At 37.0% G+C, this 25,100-nt stretch overlaps 1 protein-coding gene across 1 annotated transcript in view; it reads right to left on the reverse strand.

Moving 5' to 3' along the window:
• Positions 1-25,100, reverse strand: part of LGR5 (leucine rich repeat containing G protein-coupled receptor 5) — an 89,134-nt gene that overhangs the window by 38,350 nt on the left and 25,684 nt on the right. Inside the window, exon 2 of the mRNA XM_058805221.1 lies at positions 13,515-13,586. Within this exon, the coding sequence (XP_058661204.1) occupies positions 13,515-13,586 (72 nt within the window). The remainder of the gene's footprint in view (positions 1-13,514; positions 13,587-25,100) is intronic.

Genomic DNA, 25,100 nt, shown 5'->3' on the forward strand with positions numbered 1-25,100 from the left:
GAGCAACATGGTATAGTGGAAGGTATCCCTGCCCATGGCAAGGAGTTAAAATTAGATGGTCTTTAAAGCCCCTTCCAACCCAACCCACTCTATGATCTTGCATTCAGCCTTCTGACATCACAACTCAGCCTGAGTTTGCTGTGATACCTGTACCCTACCTGGAGATCTCACTGGTGAGGGACAACTTCCTAGTAAAGTTCCTTTGAGTCAGTAGGGCCCCAGTGTATACTCCTGGCTGACAAAACCCACAAACTGATATGATGTAACCCCTTTGCAGAACAAGTTAAGCCAAGTGGAATTGTATGCTCCATCAGCCAAGATACTGCACACCAGGATTGCAGAGCCCAGCTGATGTGATACCAGAGCTGACATTTGATTCAGCCTCTGGCCCCTCAGGAAAGAACTCAGGACTAGTTCCAGGAATTTCCTTAGGTACCAAGCTGCAAGAGAGGAACCTACAGTGCTGAAATAGGCACCAGATTTGCTAATACTGTTCATGGAGAAGGCCAAGTACTTTTGACTGGAGTCCCAAAGATCCAGCACTGACTGGCCTTTAAATGCTGTTTTCTTTTGGGATTGAGTTTTCCTGGAGCTAATCACAGGGTCCTGTGCACACCTTGTTTTTAGCCACTGCTTTCATACAGAAAATAAACAGATACATTTGGCTACATGGTGAAAAATAAAAAGAAAGAAAAAAAAAAAAAAAAAGAAAGGAAAAGAAAAATAAAAGATCTAGATCTTAGCTCCAGAGATAGATTTTTCAGGAATTTTCAGTCAGTGGAAGAGGTTCTTTCCTGTACAGACATCCCTGCTGAACTACATAACCTGCAATGTTGAGCTAGCTCTCTCTGTTGAACAAAGGTGATTGTGCTCTGCAATGACAATCAGCATCAGGCAGAGCTGCTGGGCTTGTCTCTCACTGCAGACTGTAGGGGAGTCTGATCTCCACGCATCTGAGAACTGGGCACATGCAGCTGAATTCCTGCAGGCAGATGTGTAAACCAACCTGGTTTGCTCTTGCTCCAAGATGAGGCACTCACACATTTTTTCAGATGTGTGAGGGCCCTCTGCAAGCTTCAGCTTTCATTCTGAACACAAATGGCAATGACTTTTGGGTTGTTCTTGGATCAAGCAGGCATGCATTAGGTTAGGAACAGCAGATTGTGCTCCTGGAAGTAAATGCCTTTTGTGGATCACTAACCAGTAGAGGCAGAGACCTATCTAATTCTGATTTCAGTTCTTGTGATATGATTGTTTAAAAGAAAACCTAAAGAGTACTTCATCCCTACAGCACATTTTTGCTCTGCCATTTTGACAACATGATTGGACACAATTCTGGACTTGAGCTCAGCATGAGCCAGAAAGTTATGGGTTTCCAAAACCTTATTGGAAAAAAAAGAAGGTGCAGGTATTGAGATTTTCGCTTGGGTTACTGTTGTGAGTGTCATATGGAAAACTTGGTAAAGAGCAGAGAACTAAACCCACCTGTCTGAAGACTCAAGAGCATGCTCCTTCAGGCCTCCACCCCTTCTTCACTCACAATTGAGGCAAAGCAAACTGCCCAATGTACTACATGTTAATACCCCCTGTTTGGACTTAATACTCTTCACAAAGAGGGCTAGCTGAGAAAATCAGACCTATTTAAGAGCTCCTGGAGGAGGGCTGTGCCAATTACCAAGCATGCATCACCTGACTGTAAATGCAGGACTGTGGCAATGACAACTGTGCAGCTTTAAATTTTCATTTCAATGGCTAAATACTCGTTTTTCCCAGCTTTGGAGCATTTTAGTGGCTCTCCACAGCAAGCCTTAATGTTCGGTGTTTTTTGAAAATTTACAGCTGTGCTCCTGAGCTGTTCTGAGTGGTAGTTACCCAAACTGTTAAACCAAAATGTAATTTTTGATACTTGGGGTTTTTTTCCAGACTCCAACCCTTTTAAAAATTTTTGCCTCTTTTCCTTTTAGATCACTATCTAATTATTCAAAATGTCTTACAAACAATTTAGATAGATGTAGAAAAAACATGTTAAACTCTTTGGTAGGCACAACTTCCGTATTTACTCCTTGTGAGTGTTTTTCAACCTCAAGGTCGTTCTTGAAGTTCTGCTTTGAATATTTTTCAATTTGAAAAGAGCTCTGACTAATTTTACAGACAGTAATTAGTGCTATCTTATATGATATTCCTCTGCTGATGCAGCAGCAGATGATGCTCTTCATGTACAACCCCACGTACTTCAGCACAGGGTTACACATCAAGTATATCACAAATGCCATGTATGGATATGTATGTCCTTGTAGTTGTCTCACCAAACAGCCTGACAGCGTCAGGAAATGCAGACATCTGGCAACAATTACTTTTGATGTAACAATGTTGTCTGGACTCATTTACCATGCTAAACCCTTTTCCATTATGCACTTTTCATGATTGTCTCTGGAACAAGTTCAGCAAAAGCACCTATCTATCCCCAAGACACACTGTGAAACCACTTCTGGCACAATAGTAGCATCTTCCCGGCCTATTAGAATTCCTCATTGCTGCAGTATTTGGTAAAAATCAGCAAAAATTATTCATTTGGATGGTTGTCTAATTCTTTTAGTATTCTTGGATAAAAGTTAGCATATCAGTCCTTTATGGCATGCCTCAAAGCTCAGGAAATTTGGTTTATTTGTTCCTGATAATATTTAATGTCTTCCTTTAAGCATTTTCTTGCTATTACTGTGTTTCTATTCTCATCCTTGGAATAAGGGAAATTTCATCCCATTGTTGACACTACAGTATGTATCAAGTGTCTACACTCTCCTCCACTTCAGCTATTTTGTTTTCTATTACCTAAATTACTTCAGGGAAGCTGCTCAGTATTTTACTGAATTTTGTATGTGCTTCAGATAGTAATTTTAGTCTGAAGGGGTAAGCATAATTTTCCCTGAATGAATGAAAATGGACGCAGTATGTGTTTCTATAGCTGAATATTTAGTTAATAACTTCTGAGAGCAAGAATGAAATCAGTTGTGTTTAGAACTTACATAACCAAATAGTTTACTCTTTTTGTTTGAAAAATTTTGAATATCCATTTTAAAAAGTTCTTTTATTTTAAGCACATCGGACATTAGTTTAAAAATCTCTCATATTAGAGATATCTCATTAAGCACACTCAGGCTTAAATATATCACATCTCTTCAATGAAAAAGTAATCCAAAAGGATACTATTTTTTACATTATGTTGTTTCAGGTTTAGATTTTACTTGCACTGCTTTGAATAATCTTGCAAATTAACGGAGGCTGGAAAAGTTTACAGAGAAGAGCCACCACATATCTCCTTCAGTACCTGTTACTTGCTACACTTCAAGTCAGAATACTTTTGTCTTATGCGTAGTTTTTATACTACTGCAAGTTTCTTTCTAAAAGATGTAAAATAAGTGAGCTGTGATACCTGTACCCTGACAGGTACACAGAAAAGCAAGTGACCTCTGTACTTTTAAATGACAGTAGTTTATAAAATATCTTCAGTGCCACAGAGCTGCCACTGGCAATCACTGCTCACTGTTGGAATAGTTGTAGTGCTGGAGGTCACGTTCATGGCCTATGGGCCGATCTAAGAAAAGATGTGTCTGGCTCTCCTTTGAGTGCTCCCCATCTGCTGACCCCTTTGACATATTCTGACCTCTTCTGCAGTGTCATAGTTCTGAGAAATGGTGGTCATCCAGTCAAAAGAATATTCCCAGACAAGAGAACTAAAGCTCCAAAAATTATCAGAAACTTTGTTCTCATTTTCCTTTGATTGTCTGAAAAGAAAAAAACTTCATTCATCAGAAGGAAGCAAATAAATATGAGTTGTGACTGAGAACAGTCAACTTTACATTTCTAGTACAATAATTTTTGTTTGCCAGCTCTAAACAGCTTTTTATGTGGATGTTTTCTGCACCAGGACAAACTTTACCTGGTACCAAGCATCTCCTCTATAACTGCTGGGATGAAGGTGAACTTGAAACACTACAAAATCTTCTCTACAGATAAAAAACTGTGGAATTTAATAAAGACAACACATTTCCACCAACTGTAGGAAGAACCTGTGGGAAATCTAACACACCTACTTCTCAGTCTGCAGAAGACATTGACACTACAATATTGGTAGTGGCCGCTTTCCTTCTCTGCTTAAGTAAGATCTAGTCCAGCAAATGCTGATCAAGCATCTAGTAGTATCAAAACTCAAGAAAAGACATGAAAGGGAGGCAACTGTCTCCTTGGGAAAAAGCATATATTTACATTGGTCAATATTCATGTGTTCTAAGAGGATTAGCACAATGGAGTTTTCTGGGACAAGTTACTTATCAAATATTGCAAGGTGTTGAAACAGGAGAATAGATGACACTGGATCTCAGTGTGACTCAACATGTAATGGTAATAAAAAATGTAAAAATTCACTATTGCAAAGTGAAACTGTTGTATTTCAGAACAGATAAAATTATGTAGAAATTAATCACACTCAAATTTCTTATAAATATATTTGACTCATAGTATTTGCCAGTAAACTATGATATGAATACCAGACTGACTCAGAGTTTCTAGACTAATGCCAGTGCATGCCCTTTAATACAGATTAGGTTATATGTCATTGCATCACTTGTTGCATTATATTTAATCAGTTCCCATGTAGTGCAATATCTTATACAAAATGGAATAGTGAGTGCAATCTGAAATCTTCAACTGTGTGAAGATACAGAGGCATTTCTACAAGAATAATTCTGTGAACTAAAATCTTTCTATATGTCTCTGACTCTGCATTTTACTTCTGTTCACTAATTGGTTTGCTGATTTTATTTAAGAAATAAGAGCAAAGACTGCACATGCTAAGACAATGTTATCATGGATAGGTCTACATCCATATATGTATTTCTGTACCTATATCTATATGACTAGGTTAATATCAACAGAGTCACAATCCAGTCAGCTTTATGTGTTTTTTTGGAAAACAGATGTTCCACTTATCACTTACTCCATTATATGCTCCAGCTAAAAACCTCTCCAGACAGAAAATTGAAAAGAAATTACATAGAAGAATCTTCTTTTTGTGAATATAAATTGAAAATTCAGAAGGCCTGAGACAGTGAAAAACCCCAAAAGATGGGCCTGTTCTGCTGTATGTGGTACCTTCCTGAATTTGGTGCTAAAATGCTAGTATGTAGAAAATTCCATTAAAATTAATGTAATCATGGACTGTGTCTTTTATACCTTGTGTACAGACAAGAAACTCTCTTTTGTAATTTGAAACTTCTTTCTTAAAAGCCTGCTCTGCCTCCTCCAACTGCCATAATTGTTCTGAATACCTGATAAAGATCCATGGTGAAATATCAGTCTCATTGAAGTCAGGGGAAAAATTTGTGCTGACACAAGTAGAAGTGGGGCTCTCATTTGCATCCTGCCACAGTATCATATTTGCCAGTAATTTACTTCTCTTTGAGGAGCTGCAACAATAACACTTCTATCAATCCTTAACCTACAACCCAATTTCTAATGGAGGAAATGGCGACTTGGGGAGGAACAACATGGAAGTATAACAAGAAAATATAAATGTCGAAATATTTTTCTAGAAAAACTTGTTCCAGTATAAAAAATTGGCTTTATTCAAGGAAGAATTTACCAATCTTGAGTCTTGCCTCAATTTTGTTTCCTATTGAATTTTGTTAGAGGTACACAATCACACGACTACACAAATATTTACTCCACTTATATAAATATATAACCAATATGTAATTTATGTATTTTTATTTCTAATTTTCTTCAGCTTACATATACGTCGATAAATAGGTAACGTGAAACGTTTCTGCTGCTTACATCAAAAAACCTTTGGCAATATGGATATTCATATAGCACTTAACCAAAGTCAACTAAAACGTTAAGAGTTTGATTTTAAATGTATTAATGATTATTCTCAGACCAATGCAATAGAAATGTATTAATTAATAGATGATTAATTGCAGTGTTACTAATTCACAGATGATATCAACACTTATTTCAAAATGTTTTTTAAGAGTTACTTTGCTAGCCTATGAATTTAAATGTTAGTGTGTATTTTACTTATCTTTTTATATTTCTATCTGTCATGTTAATTAAAACTATAAAATTACAGTAATATAAAAAGAAATGTGAGTCAAATGATCTATTAAGAACTGAATGGTCAGAGAGATCAAAGAAGAAAATGTAAAAATATTCTCCTTTCTTTAAATAAGGGGAGAAGAGTGTGCAAGTCATAATTGTGCTGCATGTTACGTTTATTGCTACTTAGAATTTAGTTGGAAATTCAAATACAACACAGTCTGCTCTTGCTTTAGGGCCTAATTGCCTTTTAAAATGCATGTGCCAAATTCTCATAGGGTGTAAACTGGAATAACTCCAACAGACCTAAAGCAGTTGGAATGAAATCAGTGTGTATTTGATCTTGAACTGCCTTTGATGAAACAGATCATAGATTTTTGTCAGTTAAGAATATGGTTCAAAACATACAGTTTCTTTCTCCACTTAAAAAAGGCACAGACTCTTTCTGCATCCAGCATGGTTGTGATCCAATCACTGCTAAAGAAAACTGATCTGTTCCTTTGTGAAGCTGTCCCCAGCCAGCACTGACAGCAGCAGCTCCTTCTGCTGAGCAGGTATCCAAGCACCTGCCTTCCAATCACAGCAAGGACAACTGTCAGGAGGGACTCCAGCATGGCCAGGACATCCCACACTGCTCCCAGCTGTGGAACTCATGGATACAATCATTACGAGGCAGTACCTCTATGGTTGAAGAAAGTTGTCATCAAATCACAACCCTCAGAACGATCTTAAAATTTCTTTCTCAGTATTTAAATGCTACAGCAAGATGGAGCAATAAATGGTGGATCATACACAAAATATTTCCTAGGCTGGGTCTCCCAAGTGTCATTTACACTTCTGATGCTGGTTTTGGTTTTATCCCAGTAGTGTCAGTATCATCAGAAAAGGCAGGAAATAATAATCATTAATAGCAGGAACTGGCTGAAGTGTACTGCAGCACCCTGCAGTATGATCAAACTGAAAATAATGAAAAATGTATTAGCTGTTTAGTCATTTCAGTGTGATAGGCAAAGAACACAAATTGTGTAGATCCAGGTTTTGAGATTGCTGCTTTTTTCTGAGTGGTTCAATGAGGCAACAGCAATTAATTACTGGAGGAATTCCATCTACTCCTCTTTGAAAATTCAAATAAACAACTTAGAGGGAAGAATTTGGTTCTACTGTGCTCAAGAACCTATTAGATATAAATGTGATGTGGTCTGAACTCCTTACCCATCATCCTAAGCAAGTGAAAAAAATTGACCTATGTGGGTACCAAAAGTTCTCACTGCACTGAAATGAAGCAGTCTACAAACAGGCTGAACTTCCACTGACAAAAAGAAGGAAATTATTTCTGCATACCTGCTACTGCAGCACACACAGCATTTGTAAGACTTAAATTAAAATCCTGCCTCAGGATCTACAGATATATAGCACGCTTCACCCTAGTTTAATTAAGCGTAATGTCACTATCTGTATTGATCACAAAACACAATAAGCACTTCCAATGACTCTTTTTGATGTTCCAAACTAGTTCCTAATGAACATTGCTGGATAATAAATTACAAGTACCAGAAAGCATTTATAAGCTACAAGCCAAAACCAAACTTCAACAGACACTCAATAAGGGTAATGCAGCAGCACTGACAAGGTTTCTTGGATTTCAACCTAGAACATTTATTGCTTCTGCTTGCAAGCATATCTGAATGTTTTTGGTTTTCTTTTATCTTTTCCCTATCCCACCATCTCCCCTTCTTCCCCTTTACCCCACAGATGAAGAGCAGTTTCAGTGTCAAGGTTGCTCTGTGCAATTTGCATTAACATTTCCAGAATAATTATCTGTCAGCACAAGCTATATAATAACCAATGCAAGCAGCTCTGATTTAGTAAGGCATTTGCTCTGTTGTTTTTCTCTCTCCCTCTTTTTTTTCCCTGTTCATCATCTTGTTATTCTTGATAAGATGACAAAAAGGGCAGTTTGGAGGATGTCAGGCTGACACATCCACATGGGCGAGTTCTTTGCTGCTACTTGCTTTGGTGGCATCAAAGGGATGGCATCAAAAGCAGTGAGAGCTCCAGAACACCAGGGCCCTTGCTTTGTGGATGTAAATGTTACAAGTTGTTAGCTCATACAGTAGGAATCCTCTGTGCTTGGCTTTGTTCTTTTTTAGTAAACCTAAACTGTGCATGCAAAAACTAGGGGAGAAAACTTGTAATTCTTTCCAACTGATTAACTAGGTAAACATCTCCTTACGGTTTTTACCAACTTATTTCAAGACAACTGGTGCACTTCCCTCTGTCAAGACTTTGGGTGCAGCTCTATATTAAAGCAAAGTTGGGAAACCACAGTCCTCAGGTATGAGCAAAATTTGTCTTGCAGCAACAGAATTTACAGTGTGCCATGGGCCATTTGCTGGGCTGGTGACAGATATTTCTCACTGACAAACACCATGAATTGAACACAGTGACACAGTCTGATCTGCATGATGCACACATGAAGTGAAGAAACCAAATTTGCAATTTGTGTGAAGAAGCTGAATTCACAACTTAGGTGTTAGATTGTGAATGGCTCTGAAATTATCTGGGGGATCACAAGTCACTTAGCAGTAACAGTTTTTGAAACTTTAGCTGATGGAGGTGACACAAACCAATTTCCACCAGGACCAGCTCTGCTAAACCCTGCTGTGAAAGAACTGTAAAACTGGTATTGAAGTGACATTGGAATGTGTGGATAGTTTGAGACCACTAGATGATACTCTCTTTTTATTTTAGCTCTGCATGTCAGTTGCCAGCATTTTTACTCTTGCCTTAGGGGCTTTTAAATGTATGCAGATTAACCTTTAGGAAATATTTTAGTATTTAATGTTAATGTTCCAAGATTGTTGAAGTAAATTACATGATTCTCCCACTTTCTGAAAAAAGTTTTGGACTATGGCTGCAGCACTTTCATCATGTTTTCTACCAGCTTATGTTATAGTTTAAAGTACAGAATCTGTTTTCAATGCTAGTCCTAATATGCCTACACCAGTACAAAACAAAAGACTGCACAGGACTCCAAGAGCAAATGCTTTCAGCCTTCAAAAATGTACATGACCAGAGATCTCAGTCCCACATCTCAGAGTCAGTGGGGAAAAGAACACCTGGTTCCCATTAACCCTTTGAAAACCTCTTTGCAGCAAGAAAGAGTGAATGGAGGGAGAAGTGAAAAGAAAAAAACAAAAACCAACCAGCTCATAACAGATCATGCCTGGTAATTTAGGACTTTTTCACAAATACAGTGGCTTCTTGACCACTTTTGGAGTGTAAAGGGATTTCAACAGAAATCATGGTGAGATTCACATAATACATCTCTTATGTACTGTATCTGCAGTTTTGTACTTCTGTATTAGAGTAAATTGTGCTTTTAAAGACACTTGTGCCTGAAAGATCACTATAATAATGCCAAGACCAATCTAAGAACTTTGTAGATATATTAATTTGTTTTCAAGATTATTTTAAAATAACCATATGTGTCAGAAAACATTCTTGCAGTGCAAGTAGATTGCAAATTATTTGGGGTGACTTCATTACTTGATTTTGTAGAAAAGAGGTTTTTTGGGACTGTACTGCTCTGTAGTAAAATAACTGTAATACAACAGCCTTTTGTTGCTCTTTTACTAAAACACCTAATTGAAGTTGCTGAAAAATAGCAATTTACTAAATATCACTTGAAGGTTTGCTTATCTGTGGAATGTTTCTGGGTTTAAAATTAAAATTAAAGCTTTATATATGTGCATGTGTGGGTGTCTGTGCATATATTTATGCATATATATTTATATGTGGATATATATCTAGTTGGAGAGATTTTGTAGGTAGGTCTGATTCAAATAGTTTTAAATCATTATTGGCTTTCTTCCTCATGTTTCATTGAGACATTAATTTCTAAAATAAAATAGTTTCAGGCACTGCTTTGAAGTGCAAGTAATCACAAAATATTAGGTCTCCACTCAGATGTAGTTGCCTCTAAAACTGTTGAGTCCCACCCTTTAGATTTTTTTAAAAATCTTTTTTCCATTCATTACTCTAATTCACCACTCTATTAGAACAGGCATTCTACACATCCTGTATAATGACATATGTCTAGAAATAATCCACATGAGAGTGAGTCTTGGATTCGTTCAGACTGATAAATATCTGCAGTTATTTTGAATTTATAATGAAGAATTTGACTTAATAGTGTTGTACAAGTTCATGCAGAGCAACTTGCTGATAATCAAGCAGCTGAAACATACTTCTTTCTTGGTGGGAGTTCTGTCATACATGTTTTAAGAGAAAATTAAATCTGAAAGGCCCATCATTTTCACAAATAGAAGATTTGCTCAGAATTCATTATTTTGAGAGTTAGAAAGTCTCAAGTACTTCAACGTTTTCCAAAATTTTTGGAGGAACATTCACCCAAAAAACACTTTCAATATGTTTTACTTTAGTGATCATAGTCTTTGATTAAGAATAAGTACCAGTCATGATCATCAGGTTTGCAAGAATGCTGCATGGAGAGGTGTCTAACCTTGGCTGTAAAAGTGGACCAGACTTAGCCTGGAAGGTCAGAACTGGCTAAACAGATCTGTCTTATATGCCACTGTTTTGGAATCAAAACAATTAGTTTAACTGCTTTAACAAAACCTCAGTTCTTTCAGGATAATCACTTAATAGTATTGCCAAACCAGGCAGTAAGGATGTAACATCTAAGCTAAAATTCAGCATTCAGTCATGAGCTTTGAACCAGATCAGATATTTGAACCAGATCTCTAATAAAGGGATTAATGAGACTTTTCTCAGCACTAGAAAAACCCTAAAAGCTGCATTTCAAGCTCCTGCTGTTATGTACTTCAAAGAACAGATGAACATTTCTAAGATGGATTTTAATTTTATGAAAGATTGCTTTAGTAAAGATCATATAAAATCTTACTTCAACAATGCCTGAATTGTGGGCTAAGTTTTTTTTCAAGAGTACCTTTTAACTGAGCCACACAAACAAAGCACAGATTTCTCAGGTAAACTGGAAAAAAAAATCACATGGATGGCAAAAAAAATTCATATGTATAATCACTGCTCAAAAATCAATATAAGGGAGCATGAGAACTACAATGGTTGTTCTCCCTCACTTCAAAACTGAATAAAATCAAAAATTCCCTTTCTATTGTCTATACATTTTTCTATATAATACTAGGCTGAATTGCCTTGCATGCCTCTGAATACCAAACAATCTCAGCACAATGAGAAGTTGCCTCACATCAGTTGCCTTCCATCTTCCAAGGCTTCCATTTTTTAAGCTTATTTTAAAAGTGAATACAAACTAGAAGGAATTAATGAAACAGCACTAAACTAATGAGAAATAGAAGTGATTGTCTGGTGTGAAACAAATGGAAGAGTTGAATATGTATATGTAGAACAAAACACAGTAAAAATATAAATACCTTGCTGGTATTACCAGCAGGTGAAAGACTGGAATTACTTAATTTGGAGCAGAAGCTTGTAAGAATAAAGGTTTAATATTTCCAGTGAAAAAGGTAGGCCCAGCACAAGGAGAAAGCAAGAACACTTTCAAAGGTCTTGATTAGGAAGCTGATATACGCCACACAAGAGTTCCCAAGCAGTGACTTAACTCTTACAATTTGGGCCATTTACCTGCCCAGGGAGGTGGAGTCACCATCTCTGGAGGTGTTTAAAAAAAATAATGCATGTGGCACTCAGTGGTTGCTAAGGTGGTGTTAGGTCATAGGTTGGACTTGATGATCTCAAAAGTCTTTTCCAATCCTGCTGATTCTGTGATTCTGTGATCTAATCATTAAATTAAATAGTGAAGGTAACCTGGATGTATTAGAATTTCCAGAAAAAGCCCAAACTTTCATTTAATTTCTTTCCTTTAATGGCCAGAAAGCAATTGGGTTGGCTGGTTTAGTAAGGTTATTACAACTGACAGGAGATTGGACAAGCAAACAAGAACATGATGAAGAACTCCACAAGCAGGGGCTTTGAGGCACGATTCATTCCATATGCAACTAATATTGTTAACACTTGGCGTGTGACATCCCTCTCTGTTTTGTTCCTGTTTGTTACATTATTTGAAAGTTGCACTAATGGCAAGACAGATATTGATAACCAAAGAAAAGGAGTAAGTAAAGGAAGAGAGACAGAATAAAATGAAATAAAGCTTTCCAAATAGAAGTACTGAGAGTAATAGAAATGAGACAGGAAAGGAAAACCCGCTTGCAAATAGGGTATTGTCTGAAGTTAGCATACAAAATGGTTTCGATTTTTTTGTTTGGTTTGATCAGTTGTTGCTTTTTTTGGTTTTTTTTTGTTTTTTTTTGGTAGATTCTGACTGGAAAGACCAAGTGGGAAAATTCAATTGAGAGTAAGCTAGGACACTGAAAATTGTCAGTGCAATACCCACCTAAATTGCAGAGGACTGTACACATTTCATAGCTTAAAACAGATAACATCTTTGCAAGAAGGGTAGCACCATGACTTCGCACACATCTTATATGGATTTTATGGCATGTTAGCAGCTAAGTGCGCTAAAAAAAAGGTTTTCAGTTCTAAAAACTTAAAAGCCACATTTAATAAAAGGCTTTTAATCAATATTTAGAGGTACTCAGACAAATACAGGTGCCAGCTTTTTTCACAAGATCTATGGTGCATCATTTATGGAGTCTCCATCACTCCTCAGAAACCTAAATTTTCTTTCAAGCTCCGGCCATTATAACTAGAGTCACTGGCAAATCCAGGTCTCATGAATGCACAATACTTTTCACTTTTGGTTAGTCACAATCACTTCAAGCCAACATTCCTCTTTTGATGTTGTGCTTGATCAGCCAGTTTTCCCAATGCACTTTTTTCCCCACGGTGAATGTAGTAGATAGCGTAACTAAGCTCTTTGCAGGATTCTGTACTCCACAGTCAGCCTTCAGGGATGCTAAGTTTAAGAGTAAGGAAACAGTAATTAAAAGTGATTAGGACAAGAAGCCTCCATACTATGAAATGTGGACTCAATTGTCCTTGACACCAGCAGAACAAGGCAGCAGGTTTTGGTTTTGATTACAGCTTTACTTGGGATTTTAATAAACATGAGCCAGTATTCAAACTTTTAATATCCTGCTGCTTAACTATTTCCAAAAAGCAATCCAGCTCTTTTAAACAGTCCTTGTTTAAAAATTTTAATTTGTTTGGCTCTGTCTCTGCTTAGAGAAGTTGTAGCCTCATGGTAACTCTTTTATAAGTTCATTTCCAGAATCACAGCAATTGTTTTTTTTTCAACTAAGTGTTTCCGCATGTGCCAAAAGTGTCAGGCTGACAGCTTTCCTGCACCGTTTTATCTGGTTCCCACAGTAAGCAGGAGTGACAAACACAGGAATGTGTCTAGCGCTGACTGGGCCCATCAAGGATACAATGATACTTACAGCTCTTCCAGGAAGCGTAGATTGTGCACAGGGTTTGAGGGCAGCTTAGTAATGTTGTTCATACTGAGATCACTGTAGGGGAAAACAGACAGAGACTTAATATGGCAAGCCACAACTGTGGCATCCAGCTGTTCATTCCACACATTTTTAAGTACTGCATTAATAAAAATTAGTTCCTCTGCCAGAATTGATGAATAATTATCTGCTTAGCACATTAAACACTCCTTTTTCATATGTCAGACCAATACAGGCTGTAGCATGTTCCTCATTTCCAGAGATTTTGGAATGTTTTATCATGCTCTATAAATCAGCTAGAACACTACACAACACTTTCAGTTGACATAATTTTAATAAACCACTGTACTATATTAAAATGTACTTGGAGTAGTAAGGGAAAATTACCATGTTTTTTGTTGTTGTAGCACTGTAGTACACTTGGTTTACTACAGTAGACAGACAAAAGCAAATATATACAAAGGAACTGCATCATCCTTAAAATTTCATTAATATGGAAACACTTTGCTTTTGCCATACAGCCTGTTGCATGGTCATACTGATCTGCCTTGCCTCACACAGGCACATCAAGTGTCCCCAAAACCCAACTTGACTTACAGAAATGACATATTTCCAAATAATAAACATTCCCTTTTTGAGTGCTCTTTTGTTACAGGTACTCAAATTGCATTAAATAAGTGAAACGAACCATAAAACAAGGGTGTAATGTGATCCTGCTCTGTAACACACTTCCTGGTGGGGTTCTATGGTAGTTCCTGGTACAGGAAACTACCAGCAATATCAGCTCTGTCAGAGCTCATTCAAGCTATCTTTTAGACTAAATTTCATATAATACCCTTTTATTCTTAACTTGCCTATTCACTGTTTTCCACTGTCTTCCCCATGCCCTACAGTATCATTAAAATTGCCTTTCAGTGAGCCCCAAGACTGTAAACAAATTGCATAATAAAATTCTGTGTGGACGACACAACTTACACAACTGTATCAAAATTTTTGTAGATTCTTAAAACAAAATTAGGAGACCTGCATATTTTATGCAAGCATTATACAGTAATTTAAAACTCCCCACTATTTAAACATATCTACACATTTGTAGCAGTGCTTATAGTTTCCAGCTACTTTGGGTACTATTTACATAACTTTATTTCTTCCAGCTGTTGAGAGCTTACAAGGTAAATAAGTTATCTGTACTTTGGTGGGTAGGCATCCTATTCCTACTCCATCTAGTTCTTATTACTCACAGTCTGTTTCACATTACAGAATATATGCTTTTAGTCAGCACAGTTAATTTAGATGTTTGATCTTTTGGTGAATTTTAAAATGTATAATTTAAAAACATACTTCACATAGAGATTTTAAAATAAAGGAAATGTGTTAATACTTTACAACAATTATCAAATCAATGTTGAGTAAGGTTTCTGCATTCACTTCAAAAATCAAAGTATAATTTGAGAAACGTGTACTTATTAAATTCATTTTTTATTGTAACACTTTATCACCTAATTCTTTCGTACTGTGTAGCAGGTTATTGCCCTTTCACTTTGATAAAGGCTCAAAGGATTTATTCTGGCAAAGGAACAAAAACATGGATTTATTTGGCAAAAGAAAAACTCATCCAGGTAGTGAATTATATACTACTGAATATTAAGATAAACCCAATATTTTAACAAGATCATTTTGATTATGATATTTTCAACACATGTCTTAATGGGTTTTTGAAAACATGCCAAATCACATTTTAGACTTAAAAAGCCAGCCCTGGTGGAAGATGGGAATGATTCATCTTCAGACACACACATATGTAGGGCATTCTACAAACCCAGCATTAACCAGTGCTCTGGCTGATGAGACAAACCTGAAGCCTGCTTTTCTAGCATTTTAACTTCTATTACTAGCAGGCAGTACTTGTCTGCTTGTATCACCCACAGGACCCCATGATGAACAAGTCAGAAGCAGCCTACCCAGACCCTAATATCTTAAGAGGATTAGAACAAGAGATGGTGGCTTTCATTATGTGCTTTGATGACCAAAGAGAAAATCAACAATAAGTGCATTTTCCTTAATAACATCTTTAGACCCCAGAGTGGATTTGCCAACAGTGAACTGCTAGGTCCTATTCTCCTTTTTGAACTCCACTCATGTGGTAAAGGATGTGTACCACATCATATGATGGAGGACAACCTCTCCTTTTTCCCAGTGTACGCTGCAGCAATTTCTAACTCTTTTTAAACCTACCAGTTAAATAATTTCCTTCTGTTAGATTGGTTAATTTTTTTGCCCCACATGATTCTTTTCTTGGAACATAACATACAAAGGTGTTTTTGTGCAACTGAACTACTAAACACTACCTATGCATATTTCATAGAATCATGGAATTGTTTGGGTTGGAAAAGACCCTTCAGGTCATCCAGTCCAATCTTCAACCCAGCACTGCCATGTGTTTATTACTAAACCATGTCCCTAAGTGCCACGTCTACGTATCTCTTAAATATTTCCACGGATGGTGGAGTTAACAGGAATTACCTCCCAAGCTAACTCAGTAACCTCTTTTTAAAGTAGTTTTTAAGATACCAGCAACTAATACACAGGGCATTACAGTCTGTGTTGGCAATGTGCTATTCTTGTAGCTGTAATGGTTTAAGAATATAAGGCAGACTATGGTAGTGAGAGGTAATATATTTGATGAGGCTAGCTGACACAGTTGGAAAAACTGAGAAACTTTCAGGCACAGAAATCAAAGTTCTCTACTTCCAGCTGTACCGGTTAGCTAAATAGGTGACATTATTTCTCCCAAAAAACTCACACATTCCTTACACTGGCAAAGGAGTAGTTCGTCTGTGCTCACAGTTCTTAGATTCAGAATATTCTTTTGTTTCAGAATTACCATGAATACATTTAATCACATTTTTGTTCACTGGAATGAGTGAGAGAAGAGAGAGAAGTGCCATAGCACAAAGTTACATCTGGCGGGATGCTTTGAGAGGTGAGACAAACAAAGAGGTAATGCAATGCAATCAGTCACTAGGTCTTGTGTGAACAATGCTGTAAAATTTGGGCTTCTGAACAGAAATTCCTCACAGTGCTCTAGAGACAAATAAAGGAGGTTCTCAGAATTTTGGTTTGCTAGCATTTTACACCTGCCAAGAAGACATGGTTAGGATGAGATTTACAGCCATTAGCTAGATCAAGCACAGCTAACAGCCAGAAACAGCTAGGTGGTAAACTCTAGGGTTACATATCATCACTGTGAAAACCAATAACAATTGCAGAAAATATGTCTTATGTCCTGCACATATGATGGTTTCTTTCCTTCAAATGGGTTTTCTGATTTCTCTTTTCAGTGCTGGCCTGTAAAAACTAGCAATTTGCTCTCTCTAGTAAAGAGAAGGGCATGAAAGCTGGCTTGCACATCAGCATTTGCAACTAAGTGCTTAAAAATATTAAAATCAAGGTATTGGAACTTTAACTATCCTCAATGGAATGGTTGTGATTCTCTATCAAATCTTGGTAGTCTCTTACAAACTACAGTGATGAAAAACTTAGAAATATTTGAATACGCAAAGCCTTTAAATAACTCAGTGTAACAGAACTACACCCATCTTCCAGCATCACAGCACATACAAATTCCACTGATGACAGTAGGAGCAAAATGGTAAGAAGATACCGTAAATTTACAAGTACTCTGAACAGAGACAGCCATAGCCCCACCTTGGTGAAAACCACCATGAGCTGCCATATCATACTGAAAAGGTAATATGCTATTTTGAACAGTGACATGAATGCATTGTCCCTTCTCTCATCAGCATTCCTGCAGCCTGATTCCAGCTGCTGGCTATAAAGGCAACACACCTTCAAATGAAACTTTCACCTTTTCAAAAGATAAGGAGCTTTGCTTTAGTGACTGCTTTGGCAACATGGCTCACTACAATGATATCTTATTTATACTCTGTACCAATCAATCATCATGCAGTGTCTCTGGTGACTTGTTAAAGGAATCCTAGCTCTGATTAAATCTTTGAAGACCAGAAAATATTGAAAACTGCACCATGCATCTACCTGTTTTTTTTTCTGGGTGAATGGATGAGTAAATGAGTATCTGCAAAACAGCATCCAAGAAGGCAAATACGGCAGGTCTTTGTTTTCCCCAGTTTTATTGTCCATGAACAAACACACTGAAAAAACATCCAGTTACCATCTTAAAAGTGAGTAGTTCACAATGAATTCCAGAAAGCCAGTAAAACAAGTTAAGTGAATTAGTTCTTAACATATAATAGATGAGTCTGCAGGCCACATTACTAAGCTTTTATTAACTGTTATTACAAGAGATGTTTCAGTGACTATTCATCATAGAAGATTGGTTTTTCACATTATATTTATGTCTTTTAAAGGAGAACAAAAGTATGCCTAGGGATACATGCTAAACTTCTAGTAAGCTAAATGTCTATTATACTGAATGGTACTTGTCTATCTATTCCAGGTCTAAGACAAAAATTCAATATTAAAGATAATTAATTTTGTAGCCAAATTATTTAAACAGTTGCAACCTGTTTGATTAGTAAAAATCAACACTTATTATTGATTTTGATTCTTCTAAGCTTGCCTCATCCAACATGTATTAACAATTCTTTTTATGCAAGTCTTTGAAAGATAAAGCACTCTCATAAAATATTGTCAATAGACTGAATGTTGTCCCTTAGTTGTTACCAGTTGAGAACAGTTTCTAAACTAAGACAATTTCCTTAATTTGTTTAGAACAAAATTTGACACTAGGTTACATGTAGTGACACAAAATAATGAAAACAGGTGAATCCTACATCTGCTCTTCCCTTGCTCTGCCTATCCTTCCAACACAGCACTCCTGTCTCTAGCACCGGCAGGATATAGGCAGCATTAGCTCCACGGTACGATGGAAGAACATGTTGGCCATTGACTGCATGGCATCTACTAATGCAAATGTTTCATCCTGCATGGAAAATATCCTCATATGCTACAGCTACATTAAGGACATAAACCTATTTGCCAACAGTGTTGTAATAGAAGCTCCTGTTTCTTACAAATAAATTGCTATAGATGTTTTCATTTGAGAATATCAATAAAAAATAGAATAATAATTACTATCATTTTAAAGAAAGGAAACTAAGACATCTAATGCTAAGTGACATGTTCACAGTCAAACAGATGTTTATACAACATAGAGGAAAATGACACTGATGATGAGTTGTCCAGCACTGTTTTCATTAGATCACACTGTGCAATCATGGCATTTACACCAATTTCCCAAAGTTCAATGCATAAGCTGTCAATAGACTAAGAAAAAAAAGACCATATTTTCATATTAATGTTCCTAGATTACATTATCTTTCAAAGTCAACATGAAAATTGCTAGTTATGCATTTCCATGTGTAATACACCCATGCAGAGCAGCACAGGACAGAGTATGAGCATGCATAAATAAGCACTGTAAGTCTTTTCTGACATTAAACCATAGCACTTTTCATAATTAGCTTCAAATTTCATCTGTGATTCTTTGAAGGATACTATAGCAAACTATGATTAAGATACGAATTTCCACTAAATGATTCACATTTGAAGAGTACATCTTTGCATTTGGAAAAATCTTCTGGAAGAAGAAGTAGTACATTAGTAGGAAGAAGCAGTAGAGAGAGCCATTATGGACATTACACAGAATAGGAAATCTCACAATCAAGGTATTCAAGGTAAATAACAAGTGACAATAGCATGGATATTTCTGCCCTTCTGCATATTGATAATGACAAATGCTATTATTAAAGAATCCATTACCCTGTGTAATATTATTTGCAATAGCAAATTAACAGCTACAGATCCCATGCCACAGGTTTATATGGAAGGGGTGTAAGGCCAAAAGAGGATTGATTGCTTGTCACACATTTATTACAGAAAATTTTGTTACTTGACATTGAAGCTCACTCCTTCCAGAGACCCAACTCCTTTGTATTAAAACATGCCCTGCAACCAGCAAACAATGCTGTGTGGTCACATGCAGTGAGCCTGTGTGCCTGCACACCTCGCAGGGTTTCAAGCCAGTAAAGGGACAGTACTCCATCTGTCCATCTCACACCCTTCCTAGTCACACCTATGGTGCTGATTCCAGCCACCACAATTGTAAATGGATATATATGGTAAGGATCAAGCACCTTGAATTTAGGGAAACCTCAAAGGTGATTCAGTAAGGTCAGGAGGGCTCTGTCTACATCTCTTCTGTGCTGCCGTGTACTGGCTCATAAAATACTGGATCCTGGCAAACAGGCTGATAGGTCACATCTGGATTCAACACAAAGTAACAAAATGCTCTGGCCAGACTTTTGCATTCCCAACACCTGTCACTGAGTTCCTCTGATGTCACAGACAGCAAAATTTGGCTTATTACCGCAGAAGCTCTGTAACACAGTGATTTTAAACACCATGCATTATTCCTGAACACAGGCAATTCTTCCATATAAGCAACCATCAAAGTCTTACTTATATCTGGACTGCAGAACATTTGTAAAGCAAACAGTATGTGCATGATTAATCTTTTCAGGAAACAATTTTGCCATTCAGTTTATCCAAGACTCCAGCAGAGGGAGCAGGTCAGAGCAAACAATTAGGGTCAAAAAAAGAAAGTAAAGATCAAAGATACACACCCAGTGCTGAATTAATCTGACAAGTGCCTGACATATCATTTTAGGTAAAAAGATTCTGGCTCTCTGTTTTTTTTTTTTTTCTAATATCAAATTCATTATGCCCACTAGATAAAATTAACCATTTCATTTCAAAGCTGATTCATGGCTGTTCAAATGAGGTTGAAGACTCAGTTTGCTAAAGAATAATTACCAGGGTAATTTACAAAAACTTTCCAAAATGCCAATCATTTGCTGTACTTAGCTCACATATTAAAAAACTTGAATAATTAAAGGAGTATTTTATAATACAGAAGCCAGCAGAGGCAGTTAAAAGAGGACTGGATGGAATTTGTCTTCCACCCATGCCCACAGATTGTATTAGTACATTTTTACTTTGTGAGTTACTGCTTGTTTCTGCTGCACTAGGTCAAACACATTATATGAGTACTGCATACATGATTAATCTTGTTCAAACACTGAAACAATATACAACAGGAAAATAATATCAGTTTTCATTGCAATTTATGAAGACAACTACTGGCATGTTTATTGTGTTTTTCATTACTTGTTTGTTTTTCAAGTACTGTTTATCTTTTTGATGAAGAATAGCACAATTAAATTGACAAGAGATATGTATTAGATGTAACTAAGTCTGGGCAAAAAAATCCTTGGTTTCAGAATATTTTCTGCCACTCCAGATGTTGCTTATTTTTACAACTATTTGTTACATAAATTACAAAAATACATTTTTTTTCTTTTTATTATCTTTGGCTTTTTTCCTTCTCCTGACTGATTGGACACATTCATCCATTTTAGAAACAGGGTGTCCAGTTTTCTTCTAATTCCCGGTCTATAATTTCATCCTTCTGGTTTCAATGAGACTGTTTCTAAATTATGGTTATTTATATGAGAAGAGAACATGTACAAAAAGCACAGCATAGTTTGATTATTGACATGCTGTACCTTGTCTACAGCAGAAACTAATTCAAAATATATCTGGGTGTAAACAAAGATTCAAAATATAACCCAAAAGTTATAAAGTGCAAATTTCTAAATTAACTATTACGGCTCACCAGTAGTGAATTGGTCTGAATAGCTAACCATAAATTATGTACATCACAGATTATATGTTATTTAAACCAATTTTAAAACTCATCTTCACCAAAATACTCAAGATAACTTCTGTGAGCCTGCCAAGAGTGAAAATTAATTATTATTAGCCTGATTTCATTTGTAATAAGATAGTGTAAATAATTTATTTTGTGCATCCTAACTTGCCTCAACTCAATTTCACAGCACGAATTTGAAGAATTTAAACCCAAAGAGCTTTGAGAGCATCTACTATAAACACATTTCAACAGTGATGATGTAAGCATGAGTATATGAAGATCTGTGCACAACAGATCTGTGCATTCAGGGCAGGAAATACATCTACATTGCATGGTGCAAAGGTCCCCAAGGTCCAGCTGAGTGAGCTGGGTCCAGAGCTGGAAGATGCATTATCACGTTAGGTGTCATCAGAGAGACAAATTATCCCAGGTACAGCAGGATGATGCTATGGCTGTTCCAATTGTACAGCACCAGATCTCTGCACAATGTCACTCTGTGTGACATAATGTAGCAGGTGTCATGGATATATACACACTAGGTATTCCCAAAACAGCTCACTGCAAAATACACACACTCTGGGTGAAATTCTGGTTTAGTAAAGGAGATAGCAAAAATAAAAGCCAGCATGACTCCATGCCTTTAATCTCAACTGCTCTTTTTTTTTCTTTTTTCAGATGATTTAGCAGTAAAATGCTGGTAAGGTTCTTTGCTACTCTTATCCTACAAGTTTCCATTTTCATATGCATTGGTGCTGAATCACAGACTCAGAATCATCGAACTGTTTAGGTTGGAGAACACCATTAATATTATGATGTCCAATCATTTTAGCTTTTATTATGGCTTAGTTGTACCTTGTGTTGTTGAACAGTAATTGAAGAGTTCCAGCAAAGGAACTGATGCTATGCTACGTTACACCTACCAGAGTTCTATTTTGAAGTACTGATTTGATCATTTTTATGCTGTTGCTTAGCTGAAATAATTATCAACAGAATCTTCTCTTTATTGCATGGACAAACCAATGGATGTCATATCATTAACATATTTGGTTTCATTCAATGTTGCTACCAAAATAATTTCTCCTGATCTCTCCCCTAATCTAGAACTGCTCATTCTTTGTAAAGATGCTGTTTAACCAGAGTTGGCAACTGACCTATATTTAAAAAAATATCCAGCAGGAAAAAAAATTTGTTTTAATTGAAATCAGTTTCCTGAATTGGTTAACTATGTTGGTGTTTGTGCCTCCACAAGTGCAAATACCGAGAAGAAACACAAGAAAGGTGAAGCACAACTGGTTTATTTCAGTTTGAAGTTTTGGCTTGGACTAATGCAAACTGATCTTATACCTAGGATGTAAATATTGTAAACATTCCTCAGACATAGGAAGTTGTGGATTTTTTTTATATGCACATCTTCCCTTTATGTCTCTGACAGAGCTTGTTTGCTGAAACACAAAAAGCATTTACATGTGCCAGCTCCTGGCAGTCTCTTCCAACACTTCCTATAGAGCTCAGAGGAATGACAAAGCTGTCAGATCTTTCCCTGACTGGTTGAACATCCACATTTCTGCAACAGTAAGTGCCAAGAAATACGTAGCTTGATTCTCACAAAGATAATGCACATAAAACCACTGTATTTCTCCATCAGGTAATGATTTATTTTTTCTTAAGTAATAAAAATTCATTTTCATCATGAGATACCTTCACATGGACTGGTATAAAGCAGTCTTAATATAAATAAATACCAGATCCTTAATCTTATACTGACATTACTTGTATCTAGTCTCCACACATTTTCTTTGCTCGTAACTGATCAGCTGCCCTTCAGATAGGCAGACTACCGAAATACCTGAGCTAGCTTTAAACAATGAGGTCAAGGAGCAGGGTTGATATGTTTTAAGCCACCCTAACAAGGAGAAATCTCCAGTAGAGAGACTTCATGTTTTGTATTGGGCTGGCACATATTTTTCATGTGCTTATACCAGCATAATCATACTGGAAAGAGCTGTACTCTTTCTAGTATAAAAATGTGTTCTCTTTTGAGAAATTATTTCCTTTTACAACTTAAATTAATGGGATCAGAGCTTTACAATTAATATATGGAGGTAAAATACTTCAGAACTATTTCTATTGAGCTCAGTTTGGCTCTTCAGGGTATAAGCCAGTATTTAGTATGAGCAGAGGCAGCACCTTGATCCAGAAAAAGTGATCCCTGTTTCCTTCCTTTTATTCACAGAGCTTACATAGTCGACTGTTTGGCAACCTTCATTTTGAGGGCAATGACCCACACTTCTTGTGATTGTTACGATGATCAACAGAAAATCTTTTTAGGGCAAGCAACTAACTGGTGCTGTTCAGCCTAATCCTCTGCCCTGTCTCTGATTCAGGCTTCAAATATGAGTTTTGGATCTTCCTGGAGACAATATCAAATCATCACTAGCCAAAACAAACCTTTACAAAATGTAAACTGTTGCTGCCAACTGTATTGCACCTGTGTGCACATGTGAAATAGTGTGTCCTTACTGCACTTGTCTGGTCTGCCCATTTTTCTCACAAAATGAACTTTCCAAGATCTCTTTTTCTATTCAAAATTATAAAAATGTTGAAAACAGTTGCCCTGTTATTTACAAGTCTTAATACCTCTAATACAGCAAGTCAATGTCAGCACTAGAACAGTGCCTGGGGGTAAACACCTGGCTCCACTGGCAGCAAAACTCCCAGTGACTCCCATGGATGGGAGACATCCTCCCAGGCCTACCAGTTCCTAATGCCAGGTTCTACCCAATAGGCAGTATTTCATGGTTGTGGAAATTATCCAACAGCATACTGGCTTGCCTGAAATAATGCATGTAGTACTCATAGGTTCATGGGGAATTTTTCGATGTATTTTTTTTTAGCCATTTTATAATTTCTAAAATCTGTTGAAGGCAAGATGTCATGTAGGTCACTAAGGAGTGGAAAGTGTAGCATTTTCAGCTGTTACAGCCTTTCTTTGTTTTCTGTTTGGTTGTCATGTGTGATCCATTTTTTTTTGATACTTAACTTTTCATTCCTGGTGTTTTTTCAAAGTGATGAGCTGATTCTGGTCAATATTCCTTTCTCACCCTCTCTTTTCCATAGTCTTTGCTCAATTTTTCTTTAACATCAAGTTCAGGTTTCCAATCAGCTCCATCAAGAAACCAGTAGGATTATTCAGAATTATGTACATTGTGATGGAGTGAGAGACTGAAATGTTGATGCTTAAAGGCTCAAACAATTGGCCATTTGCAAAAAGCAGTGGGTGTTTTGCTGACAGTGTGCAAGGTAACAGCCCAGGTGCAGTGGGTGTGAGCACCAGAGGATGACCACCACAAATCAACCTTTGTTAGCAAGAAGCTGGGATTTGAGCCAGGAAGAGGCTGATAAGCAGCAGATCCTGGGAGGTGGGGTAGTGCTTTTTATCATGTCCTTTATGCAACTGGCTCATGTGTAAACCTTCCCTCGAGGGGAGAGATACTGGGATATTCACATGTAGGTCTGAAGGTGTTTATCTCCTCTGATGGGCATAATTGGCTCAACTACTCTACCAAGAGGCAATTGTCATGCCTGAGGTGTCATAAACCATCAAAGACCCCCAAAGCACCCCCAGACTCATTTCTAGGTCCTGCCACCAGAAGACTTCATGTGATCCACAGTGTTGCATCCGACAGTGTAAAATTCCATTCCCGCCTCCCCCCTCTCAGAGGAAGTACCTGGGCATTCCCACTTGAACCTCACCATTTCTTAACCCATTGAACTTTGTGTTTCATGGGCTTCCCCCATCCCTGGCAGACCAAGACTGT

This window comes from Ammospiza caudacuta, chromosome 5 (assembly GCF_027887145.1).
Source record: "Ammospiza caudacuta isolate bAmmCau1 chromosome 5, bAmmCau1.pri, whole genome shotgun sequence".
NCBI classification, from domain to species: Eukaryota; Metazoa; Chordata; class Aves; order Passeriformes; family Passerellidae; genus Ammospiza; species Ammospiza caudacuta.